This window comes from Zootoca vivipara, chromosome 8 (assembly GCF_963506605.1).
Source record: "Zootoca vivipara chromosome 8, rZooViv1.1, whole genome shotgun sequence".
NCBI lineage: Eukaryota > Metazoa > Chordata > Lepidosauria > Squamata > Lacertidae > Zootoca > Zootoca vivipara.
This window is the reverse complement of record NC_083283.1, coordinates 38,372,197-38,396,853: the sequence shown is the minus strand read 5'-3', so window position 1 is coordinate 38,396,853 and position 24,657 is coordinate 38,372,197. Positions and strand designations below refer to the sequence as shown.

At 41.7% G+C, this 24,657-nt stretch overlaps 1 protein-coding gene across 1 annotated transcript; it reads right to left on the bottom strand.

Moving 5' to 3' along the window:
- Positions 1-6,794: 6,794 nt before the first annotated feature.
- Positions 6,795-22,501, bottom strand: OPRK1 (opioid receptor kappa 1). The gene is made up of 3 exons (XM_035125287.1): positions 22,239-22,501; positions 11,175-11,527; positions 6,795-7,327 (listed from the first exon to the last, which is right to left on the bottom strand). The coding sequence occupies exons 1-3, from the start codon at positions 22,499-22,501 to the stop codon at positions 6,795-6,797; spliced, it is 1,149 nt and encodes a 382-aa protein (XP_034981178.1).
- Between the last annotated feature and the right edge of the window lie 2,156 nt (positions 22,502-24,657).

The following is a 24,657-nucleotide window of genomic DNA, read 5'->3' as shown; positions in this document are numbered from 1 at the left end:
AAAGAAGATTGCAATTCTATGGTCTCTGGGAGGACATTGCAAGGACCAAAGGATACAACAGGTCTCTCTCTTTTACAGAGAGGGAGATTCAACATCAGATGCCACCTCTCCACCACTCATGGAAACATTGGTGGGTCTATCCCTACTTATATCAGAGTGCTAATGTCAGTAAACCCCGAAAAAGGTGTGGATCTGGGCAGTGCTTTTTTTATTTTAAAAATGTTTAGGGGTAATCTCATTTTCCTATTCATATTGAAAAACTGCCCCTCAATGAGGCCAAACTTAGATTCACAAAATGTTTAGGCGTATGCGTACCCCTGTGTACCCCCAGAAAAAAAAGCACTGGGAAAGTGTGGAACCGTTAGATCCATAGCCTTCTCAATATCGCTCCCCTCCTCAGACACCTCCCAAAACCTGCAATAAGTATCACTTGGGAAACAAAGTGAGGAAAGTAAAGGGTTTAAAAAAGAAAATAAATCAAACTGAGCAGAAGAGTGCAAGACCACTGTTTTGGAATTATTTTCACCTTGCAGGTGAGAGCTTGACAGGACTTTACATGAGGCAGTTAAACTGCTTTTGGTCCCATCCCGTCCCCCAGCAATACACTGGGTTTGCAGTCTAAGTGGATAATCTCTTACTATAGCATGGCTTGATATAGGATCTGCTTCCATTCAGTCACCTTGGATGTTCATTAGTTATAAGCCCCATCTAGCAACAAAATCTGTTGTTATTACTGCATCAAAGCAGTGCTATTCTCTAGTGTGAGCTAACACACATTGCCCTTCTGCTACTATGAATAACAGATGCAAAAGTGGCTTCCTCACAAAGCGTATGGTTTTCTAGTCCCCCAGAGCAGCTGAGGCACATAACTTCATTTTGCTATCTTCTATTTTTCAGTCTGCTTATATTTACAGGGTTGTTTTCTCTGCCTTTTCTCTCTAGGCTAAAGCTGTGGCACAGTTGTTCCATTTTGCAAGTCATTAGTTTGCGTAAGTCGGGGAAGGAGCCATCACTGCCCTAAAACATTTCCTTTGCAAGGAGATGCAGTAGGTAGCAGGCAGGTGTCTTCAGGGGTGTCTTCAGCCCCCTCAATATATGTTGGCAGGGGGGCGGGCCCCCTCAATGTGGAGGGGGGGGAAGGAGGCCAAGCATGGAGCTGAGTCTGGCATGGGCTCCTCCTGAGTGTGAGAGAGGAGGAGCCAACATATGCAGTGCTACCGCACTGACTGTATGAAATCTGTTAACAGACTGGCATTTTGCCAAGAAAAAGAATAATCCTAAATTCAGTTGAACAGAAATGCAATGCCAGAGTCTGACTCAAGAGTGAGGCATTCTTAAGTCCACTGATTTAAAGGACTTTGGGGTTGTCCTGTTTTTCAGGGACCTCCACTGGGTGCCTCAACTGCTTCTGACGGTGGCCCAGAGGAGAACTTCTGTGTTGACAACCCAAAAGATGGAACTTTGGGAGCACAGGACTCTGTTTTCATTGCTTTGCAGTATTTGTGTGCGTCGTGCCATATATGTAAAACCACTATATACACGATTAAGATAGAATATTGTGTTGTTTGATGTCTTAGAGTTCTGTGCTACTTGTCTCTGAATGCCCTTTGCTGTGTAAGTCCCTCCTAAGACCCTGAATAAAAAATTTGGAACACACATAAAATTAATAGTTTGAATTTTGTAAGAGAGTTACACAAACTGGCATTCACCACCCAAAAGTATGATAATAAAAAAATGTGGTACATAATCATTTTCCAATAGAAGTCACTATTGATGACAGGACCATTGCAAATGATGGCTCTGTGAATCAATTATAATTTGGCAGAATATTTGGACTATTTGAGATGCATATATATAATTTGGAATATGTAATGTGAATTAATTGGATTGTTAATTTGGAAAATTTAATAAAATTGATTTATTAAAAAATAGCAAATGATGGCTCTATGCTCGTGGAATGTCCTTCCATCCAGCAGGGCTGACAATCTGATATTTGTGTTTCTGTTTGTCATTGACAAGATGAAGGCTGCAACTGAATGCTAGGATTTGACCAACCTTGAAGCCTAAGCAGCACAAAGCAATGTGTCCCATGTGAGGTGGCAAAAATGTGGGATGCTCCTATACTTTATTATGTGTGTAATAAAGAATTATAAATAACGACAACAGATAACCACTAGCATCTATATTTATGCAATTTCATTGTCACATGAATGGGGGAGAGTGGGTGTTGAGAGGTTTTTTTTTTCAAATGAAAGTGCTTGTCCGCTCTAGAGCTTGCTAGCTCATGTACAGTCACAGGCTACAACTTATTATTACAGTCATCTACAATATAGATAAATATAGCAGCGGGATCCAAATGGAGACAGGTAGGAGGAGAGGTGAATGGTTTCAATCACAGACCCTTGCTCTCCATCTGATGGATCATCTTTTGACCATTCATCTCCTCTTTACAGATAATAACCCACCTCATATCCTCCCAAAATGAGGAAGGAATAAAAATCATACTTTCTATTCCCATTCCATCTGTAGAGCTCTGGAGAGCACATTAAATAAGGAACCTGTGGCCTTCCAGGTGTAGTTGAACCACAACTCCATCAGCCCCAGGGCAGCATAGCAAGTGGTCAGGGATGCTGAGAAATGTATTTCAGTAACATCTGCATCAACACAAACAAGCCACCCCTACATTAAGGTATGGCAATGAGCAAAGTCATCGTTGTAAAAGCTTTGTGAAAGGGGCAGGCGATGCTTCTAGCCAGAATGCAGTGTGTCTTATTCAATGCTCACAAAGTTACCAAAAGATATTTTTACAAGGGCATATCCAACTGTAAAAACCCTTCAAAAACAAGCTACAATCTTAGTTGCCCAACCTTCCTGAATTTAGTCAGACTTCGCAAGCTCTCGTTTTGCTTAGTACATAGGCTAGGCATGTTTTTACTAGAAATAGACAGAACTCTCTGGGTCTATAATAGAAAAGGTCTGTAATGGAAAAGCAAACCACCACCACCACCACCACCATGCAAATTTCTGCCAAATATTCTGGCATCCGTTATTTTGCATTCTACAGTCCAAATATGCTGTTGAACTATGAAGGGAACAAATGAGAACCAGCATTTCTGAAGTATCTGTGATGTCATAGACCTTGCTCCATGTCTACAGATCCAAAATGGTGAGGTGCTATACCTGTAGGGGATTCACATGCAGAAGGCTCCAATTTCAAGCCCTGTTGTCTTCAGGGCCTAAAACCCCGGAAAACAGTTGTCAATGTTGAGAATTGCTAGGAGTTGTTAAGAGACCCCATTCCCTCACAGAATTACAATTCTCCAAGTTCCCTATGAAGAGGGATTGACTGCTAAACAATTCTGGAAATTGCGGCTCTGGGGAATAGGAGTCTTCTAACAACTCTCAGCACCCTTAACACACTACAGCTCCCAAAAACCTTTGGGAGAAGCCATTACTGTTTGAAGGGATGGCATAGCACTCTAAATGTTTTGTGTGAATGTGGCCTTAGAAACCTCCCCTTCCCACACACTCCAATAATCTCTCATTACTCACCTTCCCCTGATATCCATGACAGTAATTAGTTTAAGAAAGAGAAGAGGCATAGCTGCATGCTGTGCAATATGCGTAACTTGTTGTTTGACCATGAGTTATAGTGTTTAAATGTTATGCAATTTCTCCCATAATCTAAGCACTAAACTTAGGGAAAGTGAAGAAAATTGGATGATAAATGCTTAAACAAAAATTAAATGTACCTCTGTCATCAAACCTTTATGCAAGAAGTTATTTTTACTAGATTTTGCTCTAGATGACTGCTAGTCTTTATCAAGAATTCCATATTAGTGAAAAGCATACTGTGTCACTCTCACAATCAGTAGGCAGATATGTTTTGGGGGTTTTGAACAAAAAAGCAGTAATCATCACGATGCAGAATATATATGTTACTATATTTGTAATTTAACAAAAGAAAGTAAAAGAAAACCACACTGAAGCACTTTTTGTGGTAGACAGACACAAGTGATCTTGCAGATCAAGAAAGCTTGCATTGCAGACAGACATATGCAAACAGTCCACAGTTATGTTACTGGCAAAAAGCCCAGCTGGAATAAATTATACACATTTATACAGTATATTTTGGTTGAAACATTTTTGTGGCTTTGCTGCATGTCAATTTAGAAATTTAGCTGTGAAATAGAACAAGTGGGGTGGGATGACAATGACAATGACACTGGGAAGGCTACTAGAGCAGCCTTCTCCAACCTGATACCTTCCCGTTTTGAACTATAACTCTCATTAGCTGTAGCCAGCAGGGCAGAGTGGAGAAGGTGACTTTAGAACAATTTGATTGCATTGCAATGAGAAGCAGTCTCATTGGTTCCTGTAATCCATACCCAGGTGTCCTCTGGTTTCAGAGCCTGTAGCTGAAAGACACCATAAATCTGAGTACTGTATATAATAAAATTGTAAGAATATCATCACACTGCAGTTCACGTGGCCATCAACAGGTGGCCAAATGAACTGCAGCATGATGACAAAACAGCAGGTGGGTGGCCCAGGCAGGCAGGCAGGCAAGCAGGCAGACAGGCAAGCGCAGCAAACAAACAAGTGGGTGAAGCAGAGCCCTTGTGAGCTGCAGAGGGACAAGCAGGACAGGCCGGGTCAGCTCCCCAGCAACTGTTCGGCCCTGCTGCCATTGTGTACCTCACAATGATGCTGCCTCAGCATGGTCAAAGGCCATGGAATGAACCAGGAGCAGACTGTCCTGCCTGTTCCTCTAAAGCTCACCTGGGCTGTTGTTTGTGCAAGCTGTAAGGGGAGGGGGTGCACAGTTTGGGCAATCTGTGAGGTAAGAAGGCAAATGGTTTGGTCAAGCTGTGAGGGGAGGAGTTGGTGAGCAAAGTGAGCAGGCATGACAGCTCATTCTATGCTAAGATGAAGCTGGTATCTTACTTTTTAAACAAATGATCCACACCAGAGGACACCAACCTTTGAAGGGCCATGGGCATGTTTGTGAACCAGGCGCACTGTTGTGGGTACTACACACACACCACAAAAAGCACACAACCTATTCAGTTGTCTACAATAGAATGCTGCTTTCGAGCTTAGTTTCACTGCGGGGAAGGGTGGGTACTCTGTGGACACCAGGAAAAGCTTCTGTATGGGTGTCTATGGGTGGCGTGTTGGCAACCTCTAATTTACACATTCATGTTTGGGCACAATGCTTCAGTTCTGGAACTCCCAAAAGGCCACCAGAACCCAATATTACCATCTTTGAAATAATGGTGGTGGTAATGATTATTTGTAAAAAAACAAAACACTTTTATTTTGGCAGACTTTAGTAGTATCATGGACTGATTTATTTACAGCCTTGTTTTGAATTTTGACAGAGTTTTCATGGTTATTTGAGCTAATTAATTAATTAATTACATTAATCAATTACATTAATTAACTAATTACATCAAGCTAATTACCTTGATGGTATAATTATTAAACTAAGTGCCTGAAAAGTCAGGTCAGCCTATTTATGTACCAGTATTTAGTGCAATGCTGTCCACTCTTGCTGGCACCAGCTTTCCAAAAATTCCAAAAGGGGGTCCTTAAAACTACCTGCTGCCTGCAGCCTGATCCTTTTAACTGGAGATACCAGGGATTGAACTGGTGTGGGGGGGTCTTCTATTTGCAAAGCTTCTGCACCACCTCCAAGCTATGGCTCTTCCCTGTTAACCAGGCATCCCCAAACTTCGGCCCTCCAGATGTTTTGGACTACAATTCCCATCATCCCTGACCACTGGTCCTCTTAGCTAGGGATCATGGGAGTTGTAGGCCAAAACATCTGGAGGGCCGCAGTTTGGGGGTGCCTGCTGTTAACACATTGGGTTTCTTAGAAGATAGTTGTACAAAGAAATAAAATCTACCGTACTCAATCTTCTATTTGCAGTAATTATATGGCAAGCTCATCCTATAGTGTTCCCTCAGGATTAATAACTATAAATTACATACAGTAGAAGTGCTGGAAGTTTCAGTTGACCAGCTTATCAAGCACTAGATGTAATCATCTTATAAAGCAGAGGTGGGGGACATGTAGCCCCCCAGATTTGTTGGACCAACTCCCATCAATCCCCAGCCAGCCTGGCCAATAGTCAAGGATTGTATGAGTTGGATCTGGAGAATCCTCCTCCTAATATAAAACACAATTGTGTAAATTAACCCAAAGCAGCTCCCAGATGTTTGCAATGGAACGCTAGATTCCCTAATTTTCTACATGGTTCACACACTGATCAGAATATGCTTCTCACTCAAAGAATATAAGGAAAATGTTGGCTTAGAATTGAGACTGTTCATTGTAACACAGTACAGTAAAACAAGATTTTTGCACAAGATCTTTGCACGATAAAAAAATCTTAAACCCACCCACCCCCTATTTTTTTTACAGCAATCTCTGAAAACCACATGCTAGCATCCATATGGATCCTAAGTAAGAGCATCAAGGAGTCATAAGCGGAAAATACCATCCTTCCCTTCCTATAAAGAGATCAGCATTGTGAAGAAGTTTACTGTCTTTTGCCAAGAATGCTATGCTATGTACAAAGATCTGTTATTAATATGATCCAAAAACTAATAATCAGTAAACATGGCTGATGAAACCCTCATCATCAGCAACTGCTATGAGAAAGCTTACACAATATCAAATAGGTCTATTATTGTCCATTTCACACTGCGGTGGTTATTTGAGTTAGTCCAAGATCATTGGATTCCTCTCTTCCAGGAGGACAGTATGATGACATTTCCACGACTAGTCATACTGGCTTGTTTATACCATCAGCCTCCCTGGAATAAGCAGGATCTTGAATGGTGTTTCTGACTCTGCTGGTGCTTTGTCTGTCTGTCTTCATCTTAAAAGGAAAGCAGAAATCTTTGAAACACCGTTTGAAGTTTTCATCCAGGAAAGCATACAGGATGGGATTTAGGCTGCTATTGGTGTAGCCCAAAGCTATGCAGAAATAATAGCTGGAAATGGCCGCAGTGCTGTGTGACACGTCCCCAAGGGCCTCGACCAAGACGAAAATGTGGATTGGGGTCCAGCAGATAATGAAAACGGCAACCACGACAAGAACAAGTCGAGTGATGCGGCGGAGGTTTCGGTCTTTCTCTCGAGATCCAGAGAGGAGCCGCACACTCTTCAAGCGCAGAATCATCAGAGTATAGCAAATGACTATGATTAGCACCGGGATAACAAATGCAAAGACAAAGACACAGATTTTCATAAAGGTGTCCCACCAGGCATAATCTTCATCTGGAAACTGCAAAGAGCACTCGGTACTACCTGTGTCTGTAAATGAAAAGGCCAATAAGAAGGAAACATGGGAACAAATTAAACTACAGGTAACGGTTTAACAGTGGGTGTTTTTTTTTTTTAAAAAAAGTATGCATGTCATTGACAATTCCAAAACAATGTTTAACAAAACTGAAGGAGCGTCTCCACCCCCATCATTCAGCCCAGACACTGAGTTCCAGCACCAAAGACCTTCTGGCAGTTCCCTCACTGAGAGAAGTGAGGTTGCAGGGGACCAGGCAGAGGGCCTTCTCGGTAGTGGCACCCACCCTGTGGAACAGCCTCCCATCAGATGTCAAACTTTTGCCTTTTAGAAGACCAGGTGTCTTTTAGAAGGCAGCCCTATTCAAGGAAGTTTTTAATGGCTGGTGTTTTAATCTGATTTTAATATTTTGTTGGGAGCTGCCCAGGGTGAGTGGTGCAACCCAGTCAGATGGGTGACATATAAATACTGTAATAAAATTGTTGTTGTTGTTGTTACTACTACTAATGTGATTTCAAGACTTTCCACTTTGCACTGTTAGGGTCAGGTGTTCCGAACTGGGCCTTCACTTTCTAATTGCAGTCCCTTATCCTCCATGCATTCTGCAGTTTGCTCAACTTTGCTTTGTGATGTTAGTGCTGATTTGAGAGGGTGCCCTTTCAAATGTATTTCAAACAGAGAGTTTATTGTCTCTACCTGCAGGCGATTCTGTACCTCTCTAATGAACTGGAGCTCTTTCAATTATGGTGGTTAGAAAGAGATGTAGCTTTTAGAAGGGTTGTTCTGTAAGTAATGAGGAAGAACAGCTGAGAGTGGGAATGCATGATTTACAGAGATGAGACATTCATGATGCAGGAGAACAAATATTCTACAGAGTAATATCATGCTTCAACCCTCTCGATTGAACCGATGGTCTTAAGAGGCTTCACTCCTCCACAACAAATTGTGCTTTTTGCATTCCTGATATTAAATTGACAAGAAAAACACTGAAAGCATGGAAGCTGCTGAAAAATTATACATGGAGTAGCTGGTCCTCTCTCTCTCTCTCTCTCTCTCTCTCTCTCTCTCTCTCTCTCTCTCTCTCTCTCTGTGTGTGTGTGTGTGTGTGTGTGTGTGTGTGTGTGAGAGAGAGAGAGAGAGAGAGAGAGAGAGAGAGAGAGAGAGAGAGAGAGAGAGAGAGAGAGAATAGAGTTCTCTGAGTCTCTCTTTCTCAGAACCAAGCCACAACCTTCACTGCCCCTGTCTAGAATGTATCTGTGAAGTGGGACAGTGTCTCTTGCTTACCTGAATGAAGAGATGGGTGTGGGTGTAGAAATCTCAGGCTTTTGTGTTGGCTGGAATGTGGCCTACTGTACAAAAGTAAGAGTCACATCCGTTTATCCACCCACTTTTGCCTCTGACCATGCTCACCACAGTCAGCCTGCAGCCTCTGAAAGGTTAGCTATAAGGGAATGTGGCCATTGGGCTAAGAAAGGTTCTGCACCTTGGATCTAGTGTAAATCACACAGTGTAAAGTGTACACTGAGGACAAAGTTCAGGTTGTGCACACACCATGCATTTAAAGCACACACACACACCCAAAAAAAGAATCCTGGAAACCATAGTTTACCACTCAGAGAGCTACAATTCTCAACACCTTTAACAAACTACAGTGCCCAGGGTTTTTTGAGGAGGGTGTGCCTTAATTGTATAGTGTGTATGTGACCTTAGTTTAGATCCATCTTTGGGCCTCTGGAAAGTGGATTGCTTTGGGCCAGACCTGCTTAGACTCAAGTCCAAAGTGGAGGCCTGCTTCAGAAATTCAGCGCTTCCTCTGTCTCCCCAGTCTACCATGAACATGGGGAACATAGCTACCAAGTCTCCTGCTGAAAAATGCAGGATCAGCAGCGGCGCGACACTGGAAGTCACTTCTACGCATGTCTGGACATGTGTAGAAGCAACTTCCAGTGCTGCTCTGCCCAATTTCCGGTGCCCAGGCATGGGCGGAGCGGCACCGGAAGTCACTTCTATGCATGTCCGGACATGCGTAGAAGCGACTTCTGGTGCCGCACTACCCATGTCTCGGCACTGGAAATCGGGCGGCGCCAGCACCCAAAATAGAGCCTCTGGCAGGTAGGAAATCTGGTGGATTTCTGGGATTTTTTTCCCATTCAGGAGAACAGCGGGAAACGGATTAAAATCCAGGGGTTTCCCGTGAAAAATGGGAGACTTGGCAGCTATGATGGGGAACTGAACCAATAGTTTGTTTGATTTTTGCAGAATTTGTTGAGATTATAAACTATGAGTCTTGTTATTTGCTGCTGCTTGTTTATATTGTTTTGCTGTTTTTAGTGTACTCTTCTCTGATCTCCTTAGGGAGGGAGAGTGGGCTATAAATTATTGTAACTAATAATCACACTTTCTGGCATAGTAAGCCCTTCTGATTGGATGAACCCTGCCAGTGGCATTGTGTAAGGGGAGTTTTTTAAATCTGGGGAGGAGCAATTCACTTTCCCCCTGCACTTTTGGGGACTGTATGAATATAGCATACGTAGGTTACACAAGCACCCAAGGTAAGTAGCATGCAAATTTTTAGAAGGGTAGGTGCAATGGTTAGGTGTTACGATGAATGAAAACATGGGCTAAAAAAAATCAAATCCTGAAACTATGTCAACATAGTTTGACTGACTTCAGGCAACCGCTGCAGAGTGACTCACCTGATAAGAGTACCAATGGGTTATTAGTGATTATATTTCATAGCATAATATCATGTATTTTTCATTCTAAGTGCTTCTGAATTATAATCTAATCGCTTAATTACGGTATTCGCTGCATATTAACAAGGCTAAATTGTGGCTGTGCTTTTCACACACAAAGTACCAGCTACATAATTTAACAGATGTGAGCCAAAGCATCTGGATCCTTTTCAGTATCCAGTCTCATTCAGCTCGTTCATCACTGCAGAGTCCATGAAAGATACACCATCAACTTGAGGGATCCAACTAGTTAGCAGATTTCTGTTGCCTGCAATTGATTCATATGGATGGTGTTTTTGTGAGAATGAGTGGTTGCCAGACTGCTACGTATGTTACTATTTCGTATATGAATCGGGGTGGGCTATTTTTTCTTTCACACAGGAAAGTAACAACTATGAATAATATTTCGCATTTATGCATTTTGTAAAAAAACTGCAGAGATGTGTGTGTGTGTGTGTGCATGTGTGTGTGTTTGTCATCTCAGCAATCATTAATATCAATTGGTAAGTATTATTCTCATATTGTTAAAGGGGTGGGAACTGAGATTTTCCCAATAAGTGAAACCTGTCAAACACCATCTACTGAGTTTATGGTGAAGGCAAGATTTAAACCAGTGAATTCCTAATGAGAAAGGGCCATAACAGAGCATCTGCTTTGCTTACAGAAAGCCCCAGTTCCAATCCCTGGCATTTCCAGGGAATGTCCTTTGTCTGAAATGCTGGAAAGTTACTGCCGGTCAGTGCAGAGTCTCTAATGACTGGCTGCAGCACTCCATAATTTCAGTCAATAAGGAGCTAGATGGACTAATGGGACAAAGCAGCTTCCTTTCTCCCTACAATCACTATCACACCTTAAACTCTTAGGCACTGACCTACACTAACTTTCAAGTAAGAGTACGGTATTGGACGCTAGATTATTTCGCAGTTACAGCCATGATCACTAGAAATCCATCTTTTGAAAAAGGAAAAGGAGCAGTTTTGAGGATTCTAGTAAGAACACGCCAAGTGCATAAAAGCAGCTGGTATTCAAAAGTTAATTATTGTTAGTCTCTTCTATGTTTTTTTTTAAAAAAAGTTTATTATTGAGCAGAAACAAATCACCTGCAACGAACAGAGCCCATACTCACCCTCCCTGACTTTGGTACCTCCAAGGACGATGGCCGATATGCCAACTGATGAAGATAAGAGCCAGATACATATGTTGATGATCTTTGCCTTCAGGGGAGTACGGAAGTCTAGAGCCTTCACCGGGTGGCACACAGCAATGTATCGATCAACACTCATCATGGTCAGCGTGAATATGCTGGTAAACATGTTATAGTAGTCAATGGAAATAACTATTTTACACAGCACATCCCCAAATGGCCACGAGTTCATTAAGTACTCAGTACTTTGGAAAGGCATTGTGGTGGTTACTAGGGCATCTGCTAGAGCCAGATTAAAAATGTAGATATTGGTTGCTGTCTTCATCTTTGTGTACCTGCAACACAAGAAGAATTTCCATCATGTCATCCCACAAGTCAGTTTAGTTTTGAGAATGCTCTGAAAGAAACATTTAACTTTGAAGTAAACTTAAATAGGGGGGGACCCACTTTTCACTGAAGGTTTCCCAGGCACCCAAAGTACTCCCTCCCCCTTTAAGTTACTTTTGTGTATGTGATGATGGTGCACTAACAGGGGTGAAAATGTTTCCCTTTTAGGATGGGAACCTTTGGTTCTCCAGATGTTGGACTTCACTCCCACTCTGGGCTAGGCCAAGACATTTTGCTACTTGAGGCAAAGGACAAAATTGCAGCTTAGAATACCACAATTCCATCTACAAAAGCAGGCTGGATTGGCAGTTGAATTTCACTTGAACACTAGTGGTATCAGTAAAATAGTGGGGTGTAAGCAATGTACTTCTCGGCTAACTTTGTTGCCCATGTTTTATCATTAAACTGCTGGAATTCCTTACAAGGACTTACAGTAGTTACATTTTCAATGGTGGTGGCTTGTCACTGAGAAACTGAAAAACCACTCTAGGATTAACATTATCCAAGTGATGCACAACCATTTGGCAAAAACTTCATTCATTCATTCATTCATTCATTCATTCATTTAAAAAACCACTTATGGGGTACTTTACCACAATGGAAGAAAGCAAGATAGTGTGTGAAGGGCAGGCAAACACACAGTTCTATCTTCTGATAATTCATTCCCATCCCCAACCCACCAAGCATCTGCTGCCTGAAGCAACTGCCTCATTTTACCTAATGGTAGGTCTCACCCTGTTCCCATTGTAACCCAATGGCCATGCTAGCTGGGGTGGATGGGAGCTAGAGTCCAACAACATCTAGTGGGCCACAGGTTTCCCATCACTGATCTATGAGAAGGAAACAGAGCACTGAATTTCCAATGCAACTGGACAATTTCATTGCTTGGTTCAGCAGTGCATAAGAAATACATGTTCCTGTTTTCCTTTTCCTACTTACCCCACTCAATAAGGACAATGCTTCTTTATTTTCCCTCAGAGATGATGCTATATACAGGTGTCTAAAATCTTGGCCTAATTTGGCAGCTGCCCTGTATCTATCCAATATTACTTATGAATCTTATAGATGGGCCTTCTCCAGAGCTCGATTTGATGTGATGCCTTCAGCTGTGTTACACGGCAAATTCTTGCATATACCAATCGATGAGCGCTTTTGCCTATGCATGTCCAATAAGGCGGAATCTGTTATTCACATTCTTTTATTTTGTGAACTCTATAGTGAACAACGGTCGCGACTCATTTTACCCCTATTATCAAAATTCATACCCTTGCAATATTATCTGGAATCCCCCGCCCCCGAAACATTATGTAAATTCCTTTTGGAAGATTCTTTGAGCTCAGTATCCTACGCTGCGGCCAAATTTTGCACCTTAGCTATTAAAAAACGTAAATCTCTTTTATTGAATAACATATTATAACAATTTGTCCTCCCCTCCAATGATGATATTGCTGATCTTTTGTTCGGAATTATGTTGTTTTGTATTGCTGGCTCTTGCTGTAATAAAATTGACTGACTGAGTGAGTGGTACCTCGGGTTACAGATGCTTCAGGTTATAGACGCTTCATGTTACAGACTCCGCTAACTCAGAAATAGTACCTCGGGTTAAGAACTTTGCTTCAGGATGAGAACAGAAATCGTGCTCCAGCAGTGCGGCAGCAGCAAGAGGCCCCATTAGCTGAAGTGGTACCTCAGGTTAAGAACAGTTTCAGGTTAAGAATGGACCTCCAGAACAAATTAAGTTCTTAACCCGAGGTACCACTGTAGTCATATCTGAGTGCCTACATTGCCATATTTTAGCCTTGAGACAAAGGCATTCAGTTAATTGTTTAGTTTGAATCTGGGAGTGGGTGGAGAATGAACCCTTCTAAGAAAAGCAAGGATGCTGTATTGTTTAATTACAGTTTTGCAATCTTCTCTGTGTGTTTCTTCCAATGTGTAAATTGCTGTATTGATTGTTGGCTTTATGCTAATTACTCCTTTGGGTGTAAGTATCATGCAGCAAGAGAGAATAAAATAGTACTGGAGAAAAATTCAAGGGAAGAAAATAGCACTTGTGGGAGCAATTGCGGGAGGGCAAAGACAGATTTATTTGGATTTTTCAGGCAACATTTCACATCTTCTGTAAGCCCACTTTTTACCTTTTTCCATTTTTTTTGCAAAAGAAAACTTGGAGCCGTTTTCAGTAGGCTACTGTTTACAGACAGAAATACTAGCATTTGCCAAAGCTTGTAGTCTATATATTTTATTTCACCCTTTAACTGATTTATTGCTGCATGCTGTGTTAGCAATTAGGTTTTACTTGCCAGCAGCAGAACTAAATTCATGAGCAATTTTAATTAGATTATGCAAATTAGTCAAGCCATCATAAAGTTGCTAGATTTATTTTCATGAAATAAGATCCAACAACAGCTAAATGAGGATATAATTTTTTCAGTGGATGACAAGTAACGCCCCCTAGTGTTTCCATTCTTTTCAGGAACCTTAGTTGTGTTTTTTTGCCAAGTGAGTGGTTGCCATCGAACTGTCAGCCTTTAGCAACATTCAGCACTACTGCTGTAAGACAAAATGCTTAATGGACTGAACAGCTGAATATTGCCAGCTGGTTATATTACAAAACATCACACATGCAAACGGTAGCATGATAATCACTGTGAATGTATACATATGTAGGGCTTTTCCTAGCACGGGTGAAGTGGTAAATTATGAAATCCAGGCACTCTTCAGGACAATCCCCAAGCCATGCCCTCATAGCCATGTCCCTTCTAAGACTGTAGAACAAAATGAATTTTTGACCAATTCAGACATTATGACTTCAGTACCAACCCAGTTTACAGATTGCCTCCATTGGTGAATTTGCAATAACTTCAAAGCCCCACTTGGCTCTTACATTACAGCACAGCTTGAACTCAAGTCATGATACAAAGGAGAAATGGTTCTCCTAACATCATGGTGACATCAAGTGAATGGCACCTGGCCAGCCCTGTCCACCAATCAAAGTTGCCCACCAGTGGGGGAGAGGGGAGAGCCCAGGAATTTGCCTGCTGGCTGCAAAGAGTGCCCACACTCCTGCTTTTGATCTTCCCTATTTTATTATCTACAGAGTTCAAAATATTTTGGGCCCTGAGGCATGGACATGTTTACATATGGACACACACACACACACACACACCACTGTAGTTACTAGTTATATATTAACATAGTAGAAACACTGACTTAAGGTTGTGATGGTGTAACAAAATTGCTAAGCTGTTGTAACTTTACTACACTATTGTTATTTGAAGTCATAGTTGGGTTGAGGATTTAGTTGCAATCCTATCCTGTGTCATTTGGCCAGCATTATTTAGAGTGGCATTGCAGTGTTAAACGCTTTCATTCCACTGGTACTAGTTGAAACCTGTGCAATTACACTGTCACCACCTCTATGAAAAAAATTGAATTTTGTTAAAGTAGCAATACTTGAGTAAGTCACAACTTAATTGATTTCCATTAGGCTTCTATGATCTCTTTGCAGCTGTATTCTTAAAATTTGTATTGCTAGTCTGCAGATGGTATCATGCACTAGCTGGCAACAACAATCTGCAGTCATATATATACAGTTCTCACAGATAATCAGGGTCGCAAATTGTAGCTGTTTGCATTGATTAAAACTATATATTAAATGTTGCTATGATTAACACTAATGTTTAAGGACTGAAATTGCTCACTCAAATTAGCCTTTTAAGTCAATATCTGAAAAACATAATACTAAATGACTGCTCATAAAATAACATCTCTAAAAGAGGCAGCCAAGCATTTGCCCAAGAAACCCAAAGGACTTGCAAACTGGAAAATTAAAGGATTTCATTCATTTGTGACTGAAGCTTATGACCATTAGTGGGTGCTGTGGCTGCAACACCTACCCGACCTTCATCCAGCTGCATCACTCCTGCTTACTGGGCAATACGGGGGGGGGGGGGAGGCAAGGTTGGCATAGTGCAAACTCACCAAGAACAACACCAGATTGACTGTGTAAGTATGTTTGCACTGTGCCAACCTCACCACTGCCTCACTACTACTACTCTACCTCCCAATAAGCAGAGGTGACATAACTAGCTGGAGGTCAGTTGAGTGGCACTGTCCAATCATGTCACCTGCTACTACCAATGACAAGAAATGGTTAAACAGGAAAAGTTTATTAGCTGTTTTAAACCAGTTTCTAATCCAGGAGGTGATCTCCCATCTATCCCACCACAAAGCTTTCTTAGGAGCCTTTGATGACAGACAAATTACTGAATGTAGCATCTCACTTCCTTTTTCTCACAGGGAGGGATGGGAGATAAATTTGATTCATTTCACATTTCACATTTGATTCATTTCACATTTATACCTACTATAATTCTCACTTTCCAAAACAATATGCAAACCAAACCACAAACAGATTTCCCAAGTCTCACCCACTCAAATTTTGCAATGAAAATTCTCAAGTGAACAAATGTGTACAAAACTCAAAGAAGTGTGTGTTGGTGAAAATAACATAAATAACATTATTTTTCAACTGAAGCAAACAATAACTCAGATTTTCTCCATATTGATATTTGCTCTGATTTATTGCCGAAGAGTGGGTTTCCCCGGGGAAAGTGGTGTGGTAGGGGCAAAATCTCTCGGATCCATGCATAGAAAGAGCAGGAGAGGGGAAAACCACTCTGATCCATGCTTTCTAGGCAAGGGACAAGGGAGTGTGGACAAGCCCCCATTGAATCATTTTATTATTTTAAGGCTGGTTTTTTTTAAAAAAAATGTGTTTGTTAGCTGCCTTAGTGCTATGAGTGATGTAGAAAGATGGGGTATAAATTTCTTTTTTAAAAGTACCAAGGAATTCCATATTACCTTTTATATGCACTAGAACATATGGATTAGACTATATGGATTTGACCAGTCAGGCTGGATTAATTGCCTGTGGTGGGTTTTGTTGTGTATCATTTCAGACACACTTTGTATTAGTACTTCTGTTTGAAAAGCATAGCTCTTCTACATATGCATATGTAAATGTTAATAGGCAGGGTTATATCAATCATTTGAGTTAATAAAAACTTAGAACTATGAATAGTACCCTGTGCAGATTGTATACACAAGGCATGGATAACCAAACAGTGCCCTCCTGATGTTTTGCACTAAAATTCTGCTCAGCCCCACTCAACATGGCCAGAGGTCAGGGATGCTGGGAGTTGTAGTCTAAAACTTCTGGAGGACACCTGCAATAAGGAATCATAAGGAAGATCTCTAAATCCTGGTTAGTTTCTTTAACGGTTGTTTAACACTACTACACACACAGTGTGGTAGAAGTGTATTTTCCCTATACAGTATGTTTAATACATTCTTCTATATGAAATGGGCATTCTTATAGCGCAATCCCATGCAAACTCCACTGGTGATTGAGACTGAGGAACCCTGTATTGATATTTTTTCAGCAGAAATTTAGGCAGAAGCAGCAGAGAAACAGAAGTACGGTATATTTTTCCTCCCTTCTCATTGGGATTGTATCCATACTGCAAGATATCTGCAAAAATGTTTCTTGTAAAGACCATTTTTTAACACAGAAAATTATTCAAATCACTGGAGGCTTGTTAGATAATTAGGGAAAGTGGCTAATTTGGAGTCTGATGACAGTCATCTGCTCTTCCATTTAACTGGCATCCTGGGGCAATGGGCATCAGTACATTGAGGGAGTGACTCCAGAATTACTGCTGGAGTCACATCATTCATATGGGAGCCATTACTAGTTGACAATGGCAACACAGTGGCAAATCCAAAAGGCTGAAGTTCTGTTTCCATTAGATGCTGAAATTAGTGCCCATTCCCTCTCCTTACAATAAAAGGCCTTAAAACAAGCTGCGACATTTCCAGTGAACATCCTACTGTGACAAAAATATGTTAAAATTACAAAGGCTTTTCTTGTATGCCAGAGTTAGAAAATGCATTAGATTTCTAAAGTTAGAAAAGGCATTAGAAAGGCGCCATTTTATTTTAAACCCAGTCTTGTTTCCTGTAGAAATTGAGCCTCTACCCCTGCAGAGATCCAGCTGGGTTCAGTTACTGAAAATGGTACAGTAAGACCTATATAGGAGGAGGGAAGTGGCATTAAGAGACAGCTGATTGCAAAAGAGAAAATGCTCAAGAAATAGAATCCAATTCGGAACAAGACTCAAGAACCTAGAGAAAAGGAGCTAAGCTCACAGAAACTGCATGTTCACCTAAGGTGTCAGTTGTTACCCTAGGTGCGCACAGCTCTCCTGTCATTATACTAGGCTGACAGAGATTACACACTCCCGACCCTGGCTGCATCACAAGCACAAAACAAGGACTCAATGAGGTAAATCCAACCTACTTGTCAAGGTGCATGCCTAACACATATATCTGCAGCATATTATTAAGATACTACATCTTTATTTATTTTTTTAAAATATATTTTTATTAATTTTCCAATTAAAACCAATTATATCACATTCGTTATTTCAAATTATACACATATATATCAATCAAACCGAATATTATGCCAAATCATCTAAAAAAATTTTTTGGGTTCCCATGCTTCAAGAAATTGGGGATTCCTCGCAACCGTCCACTGCCGTCTTTTTTCTAAAGTTCAAATCGTCTCTCCAAGTTCATAATAATCCGAATCTTTCCCTTACAGTCACATAGATGTTTTCCACTTTCAACCGATTGTTTCCCAGCTGCTGAGATAAATATCAAACAAGGTTTCACAAATGTTCTTTCTCCTGTGTGGGTTAATCAGTCCAGCCTCCCCATAAATCTTCTTGGTCTGGAGCTCCCTGTTGCGTCAACACGAAGCAGCGCCATCTTAAAAAAACTCAAAACACTTTCGTTTTCTCTCATAACCGGGTAGATTAACGATCTTTATAAAATTTACAGCTTTTCCAGGCAGAAGACCCAAACATCAAACCATAGACTCTTGGTAAATTAATGGATCTCCTTGCCCTATAGCTGAACTTAGCTTCAGGTTGCTGCTCCAATTCAAAGTGCGTCACAGCTCATAAATCCTCCGAACGCGTCCAGGCACTCCTTCCGTCCAACTAGAGGGGGGCTTTTCTCGTCGGCAACTCCACATCTTTAAAAAATATGCTCAGTAACAACAGTTTATAAAGTTCAACTCACACAGTCTTTTGCTTCTCTTTCACTCCAAACAAACCAGGACATCGCGTCTGGGAAGGTACGAAGTAACTCATATGAAGAAAAATTAAAAAAACTCACTTCCCTTATCGCTCCGTCCCCATCAATCCTTCTTTCAGATGAAATACAGCCTTTGACTCCTCTCCCTCAGCAGCATAAATTTCTCAGCAGTAAACAGCGCTTCTTCCCCTCCTTCTGAAGTATGTCCATAGATTTAAGCCTAATTATCTTCTTTAACCATGGAAATCCCCGCCATGCAGATTAGCGGCCGGGAGTCCTGGCCCTCGTAAGTGCTCAGCCCAAGCTCCCCCCACTCCAAAAACAGTCGGAGTGGGTCTGGGGGCATCACGGGCCAGCGGCCCCTCTCCGTAACCCCCGGAGAGGGTAGGGGGTTGCCATTTACTCCCCTAGCAACCGCCAAATTCCTTACGAAGGTCAGAGAGATGGAAAACAGGTCCGCCATTCCTGCCGGCGGAAACCGGAACCCAACATACTACATCTTTAGAAGAATTTTCAGAAAGCATTTGCCTATTTTTCAGAAATGACCGTTTCCCCAACATGAAAGGGGAGGTGCATTTTGCGCAGTCGCGTGCAGCCCCCCTGGGATCCCTGAGGCAGTACTGGAGTTTGGAAGCTAGCACTGGCTACCTGAGGCTGGTGGCTGGAGTCGCCGCCCACTCAGTTAGCCGACCAATCCAGCCAAGGGGAGGCGTGCCAGGGGGATTGGCCAGGTAGGTTCAGGTAGGCTTACCTGCACACAAAGAACCCCATTGCACTCAGTAGGATCTGTTCCCATGTCAGTGTATATAGAGTTGTAGCCAGTCAAAGTAATTAGGCACCTGGAAAATCATTTTTCTGTTGCACACAATCATTCTTTCCACAAACAAACAGAAATGTATACCTTTTCATAGAGACACCCACTCCCATATGAATACAGAGAAACTCAGTATATAACACCGCCTTCCACACAGGCACAAAGAAAGCTTCTCTATACAGTATCACACTCCTCATTTAAAACACATTACAAATTGTTTGTACTGTATAATTTAGGAGTTCATAAGATGTAGTGTTTCCCTCACATATATTTTGTGATATACACATTTTCCCACTAAAACATCCATTTATTGTGTTGATTTGGAAGCACTTCCTCTGGAGTATTGCAATGAATTGTTAATGTTGTGCAGGTGTCTGCTTAATTTTATTATTCAATATTGTTCACTGTTTGTATTTTTTGCTTTGTTTTCTCCACCCCCTTTTTACCTGTCTGATCAGCCCCACCCCATGATTTAGCACCAAACATTCCAAACTGTGGGGTTCGAGCAGCTGGAAAGGATGCTGCCAAGGATTTTGATCACAGCGTAAAGCACACCAGAAATTTAGTACAGAAAACTGACGGCTTGCAAAACTGGTAATATATTTTTAAAAATATATAGTGAAGAAGCAGAAGGCCCAAAGATAAATGCCTGGGAGATCTGCTACCAACTTTCTCTGGATGGTAATTTAAGAAAGCTATTGAAAACTCTAGTTTTGATTTGAGAAGCAGTGCTGGGAGAAAAGATATTTAAGATATTCCACTCCCAACATCATTGTCTCCATCTAAATTTTCCCCATCCTGAAGCTACTATTAGCTCTGCTGGGGGGACTGGGACAATTCAGTTAACTGTATGCTCCCTGCATTTTTCTTTTCATATTACAGCTACCATTCGCTTTGGGGGAGGGCATTTTCTATCAGGGAAATGGCATGTGATGCAAGATTAATCCCACTTCTACAGCATCAGGGCTTCAATCACAATCAAAGCTCACAGCAGATGTTTGAAAGGGGAAAAAAGAACAGTCGAGAAAATTGATCAAAGATTACCTGTAGTGTTATCTATCCCCCCCCACCAAAAAACATCCATCAACTATCCTGTAAAAAAATAATCTGTAATTTTATGTCTACTTATATGATAGTTCATGCTATTCATACTCAGAGTATTGAAATCAATTGCATCTCTCTCTCACACACACACACGAGAGAGAGAAAGAGAGAGAGTCTGTGTGTGTACTTCCCCATCCTCCACAACCCCATCCTCTGTGAGTGCAGTGTTCATTTATGGATGATTCCCACAAGCTCAACAGAATACCTATCCCCTTACCAGGCATGGGCCAATAGGGTGAATGGGACATCACCACACATGTTCCACACATGTTCCCTTCTACTCCTTCCCTCCACTCAGCACAAGCTACTCATGCCGTGGTGCATAAGCAATTTGTATCGAACCTAGAGAGAGGGCTGGGTGGGAAACTCAGAAACCCCAGTCAGGTGTCCTCCCTCAAATATTTCCCATCAGAGGAGGCAGAGCCCCTTGCCTGTTGAGTGGCCTCCCTGCTGTAGAAGTTCAGAACCCAACCTTTGGCGTCAGACCATGAGGTAGGAAGGTGATGTAGCGAGCACACCCTTGCCCTCCCTTCTTCACGGGATGAGAAACCCTTTGAGAGAGGACGCTTGGCTAGAGTTACAGTGACCTCACATTTACCCCAATGGCATTTTGTGCTGCCTGTACATCTACTTACAGGCAGGGAGTGGGGGTAAAACAGGGCTCTGTTAGGCCTGGTGGGGGAATATTTCTTCCAAAGCTCCTATACCCATGTTATACTACTGAGACATTTGATGGGGGGTGGTAGGGAGGGTAACAAAACTTCTATATAGATTTTTAAAAAATAATAAATAATGACACTTTCGTTTGAAAAACAAAAAAGGAAAATATCATAAATACTAGATCTACTGGCAGTTGAAGTGTATGTGTATTATATAATGTTAGCAATAATATAGACCACATTAACCGTGTCTTATCCCTGGAGGGAGCTCTGCTCACATATTTCCACAGTGCTTGCCAGCACTGACTCTCTCAGACTTTTAACTTTCAAGCCCATGTTCTGCTTCAGTTTTCACTTTTATTCTTACAACCAAATGAAGACAGTCTCTGACTGACACTTAAAACAGCCACATCTATGTCCACAAAGCAGTTTCCCCCTTTGTTGGGATAGCACAGTAATCTGTGAGGGGAAATATCTCGAATTAGTAATGCCACCCTGCCATTTGCAAGCACCAATCCAGCATCTGTAGTTTGGTCCTGGCACTCAAATAGCCCTCAGTAAGGAAGCATCCTAGAACTCAAGCAACCCAAGGGACACAACCATCAAGAAACAGAGAGCTTTTCCCCTTATAATGAAACATTATAACATGGCAGACCATTGATCCATCTAGCGCAGTGTTGTCTATGCTAACCATTGATCCACCTAGCGCAGTATTGTCTATGCTAACTGACAGTGGTTCCAGTCCTCCCTGGAGTTGCTGGGAACTGAACCTGGGATCTTCTGTATGCAAAGTAGATGCTCTACCTACCACTAAGCTATGACCCTTCCTATTTTCACTTAGTTCCCTTTAGTTATGTAGCTTTCCCCCAACAATGACAGTTAAGACCCAACAAAATCATCCTTCATACCTCTTACCTTATGATGACGAACATGACCAAAGAGTTGCCAACCAAGCCCACCACAAAGACCATGGAGTAGACTGCAGTGATGATTATGGGAATAGCCGGGGAGATGTTGGTGTCATTCTGCTGTAAGTCCTCATAAGTGCCACTACTATTGTTGCCATATTCTGCCCAGTCCGCAAGCCAGCTGCTGCTGCTGCTGCTAGGTAGTGGGCAAGATCCTGGGGAGCAGGTAGGGCCCGGCTCCTCACGAAAAATATACACTGGGGATTCCATGGAGGGTTTCACCTCCAGCCCAGGTAGAGAAGAGGAGAAAAGAGCAGAAGAATACACTGGAAAGAGAAGAGTGAAATTAAAAGAGTGCAATTACCATAGAGGCATCACTAAAGAGGATAAAGGTGTCATTGGAACAGTCATGAACTCCTTCTTGAACATTGTGTTTAATATAAAAGGAAAGAACAGTATTGGGAAAAGGAAGCATAAAGTGGCAAAGGACATTCATAAAAAACCTGGACTCAAGAACATCACTTCCTAGCAAAGTAATAAACTAATCCAGATTTCCTACTGCACCAAAGTGCTTTTGAATTAAACTCATTTAGTCCTCTATAATGCAATGAGAGAAAACTTGATAGACCTCACATACTTCAGATACTAGGTTAGGGAAGAGATTCACAATCATTGAAGTGCTTGAACTCCTTTGGACTTTTAAAATACTAGGTAGCACCAAAAACTTGATCAGTTTTCCAGATAAGTTTTAAGCCCTCTTAGATTGAGGTACACTGCATCATTGGCTCAGGACCTGATATACATTTCAGTTTGCTCTCATTTCATCAGTAATTTATTGCATATCTCGACAAGGGATTCTTTCCTCTTAGGTAAAATTAAAAGGGGATCAATTTCCTTTTAAAGTACAGCCAGTTTTCTCAAAACAGGTGGAGAGCACAGAATGCATTTCAATAAAATAAAAATCATAAATAAAATGAGAGAAACAGAACAGAAAGTACATTACCTTTTTGTAAAATTCAATGGAAGGAGTGGGATCTCCCAGGAGATATTTTCAGAATTTGAAAAGCATCCTCTCCCTCTCTCTCTCAGAGGTGACTGTTATCTTGGGAATCTGGAGGGTTCACACACCCTGGGGATGAAGAATAGCCGGGATGCCAAGACAGATCATCAGTATTAGCTCCAAGACTGCAGAAGCTGTAACTGCAGCCTGCACTTTACCTTTGTACAAGCAGTCTCTCACTCACACTCTGTCTCCCACTAAACAGCTCAGTATATGCCGGCAGTCCTTGCACACATTCTCCTCCAAGCTCACATGACTTTTCTCTAAACACCACTTGGGAAGAATAAGGCAGCCAGTCCTGCAGCACCTAGGAGATTTTTTAAATACCACCTTACAAGTTGCTCTCCCACCCTATCCCAGCCTCTCCCCAGGTTTTAAAATGCTTAAGCAATCATATTTCCTCCGTGTTAATTATATAAAAGACAGCAAAAAGAACATCTGTGATAAAGCAGATCCGACTGCCCACTTGATACATGTTGAATGCATTCAGGATTGTTCTCACATTGTGTCCCCTGTTTCATTAAATCCATACAAAGAAGGGGGGCAGAGAATGCTCTCTCCTATGATGCTGCAGAATGGATAAGACAGAACCGCGTTAGAACATGTTAGATTCATTGCATATCATTTAGATTCATTATAGATCTACAGCCAACAACTCCATTTATATTGGATAATGATTTTGTCATTTATTCACATTGTAGGAGATTTGGAAGAAGAAGAAGAAGAAGAAGAAGAAGAAGAAGAAGAAGAAGAAGAAGAAGAAGAAGAAGAAGAAGAAGAAGAAGAAGAAGAAGAAGAAGGAGAAGGAGAAGAAGAAGAAGATACTTTGGCACCCTTTATTTATTTGCTTTATTTATTTAACAGCTCAGTGAAGAAAACTTCTGTCCCAACAACAATGGAGAAGGTGTGACTCTGCAAGTTTTGATGGGCTCCAATATCTATCAACTGCAGGTAGCACAGCCAATGGTCAAGGACAATGCAGGTTGGAGTCTAGCAACATCTGGGTGGCCACAGGTGTCCCATCTCCAGTTTTCAGCGATCCTATGGTGCATGAAAGAATACCCTCATAAGTCAACAATTGTCAAGCTTTGTTGTCATGAATGTCAATAAGTCAAGATGGGCAGGGGGAGAGATTGGCTTAAGCCTATCAAGAAGATTGTGCCCTTAAGAAGAAAAGTAAGCAGAAGCACAACATTACTGTGGGCCTCAGTTCAGACTGGGGCCATGGGAAACTAATGCTATCTCAGGGACAGCCTAAGGCCACCACACTGGATGGCACTAAACCACCAAAGGCTGTGAAACTGAGGGAGCCATTGCCTCCTGATGGGACTTTCCCATCTCCATAGGCTCCACCATCTCCCTCCAG

Bases quoted from the DNA above. Each gene is read 5' to 3' on its own strand.
- OPRK1 (XM_035125287.1), bottom strand. From the start codon at position 22,501: ATGGAATCCCCAGTGTATATTTTTCGTGAGGAGCCGGGCCCTACCTGC. The intron at 11,528-22,238 runs GTAAGAGGTATG...CTTGTGTTGCAG, and splicing joins GTCATGTTCGTCATCATAAG to GTACACAAAGATGAAGACAG. The intron at 7,328-11,174 runs GTGAGTATGGGC...TTTCATTTACAG, and splicing joins AGGTACCAAAGTCAGGGAGG to ACACAGGTAGTACCGAGTGC.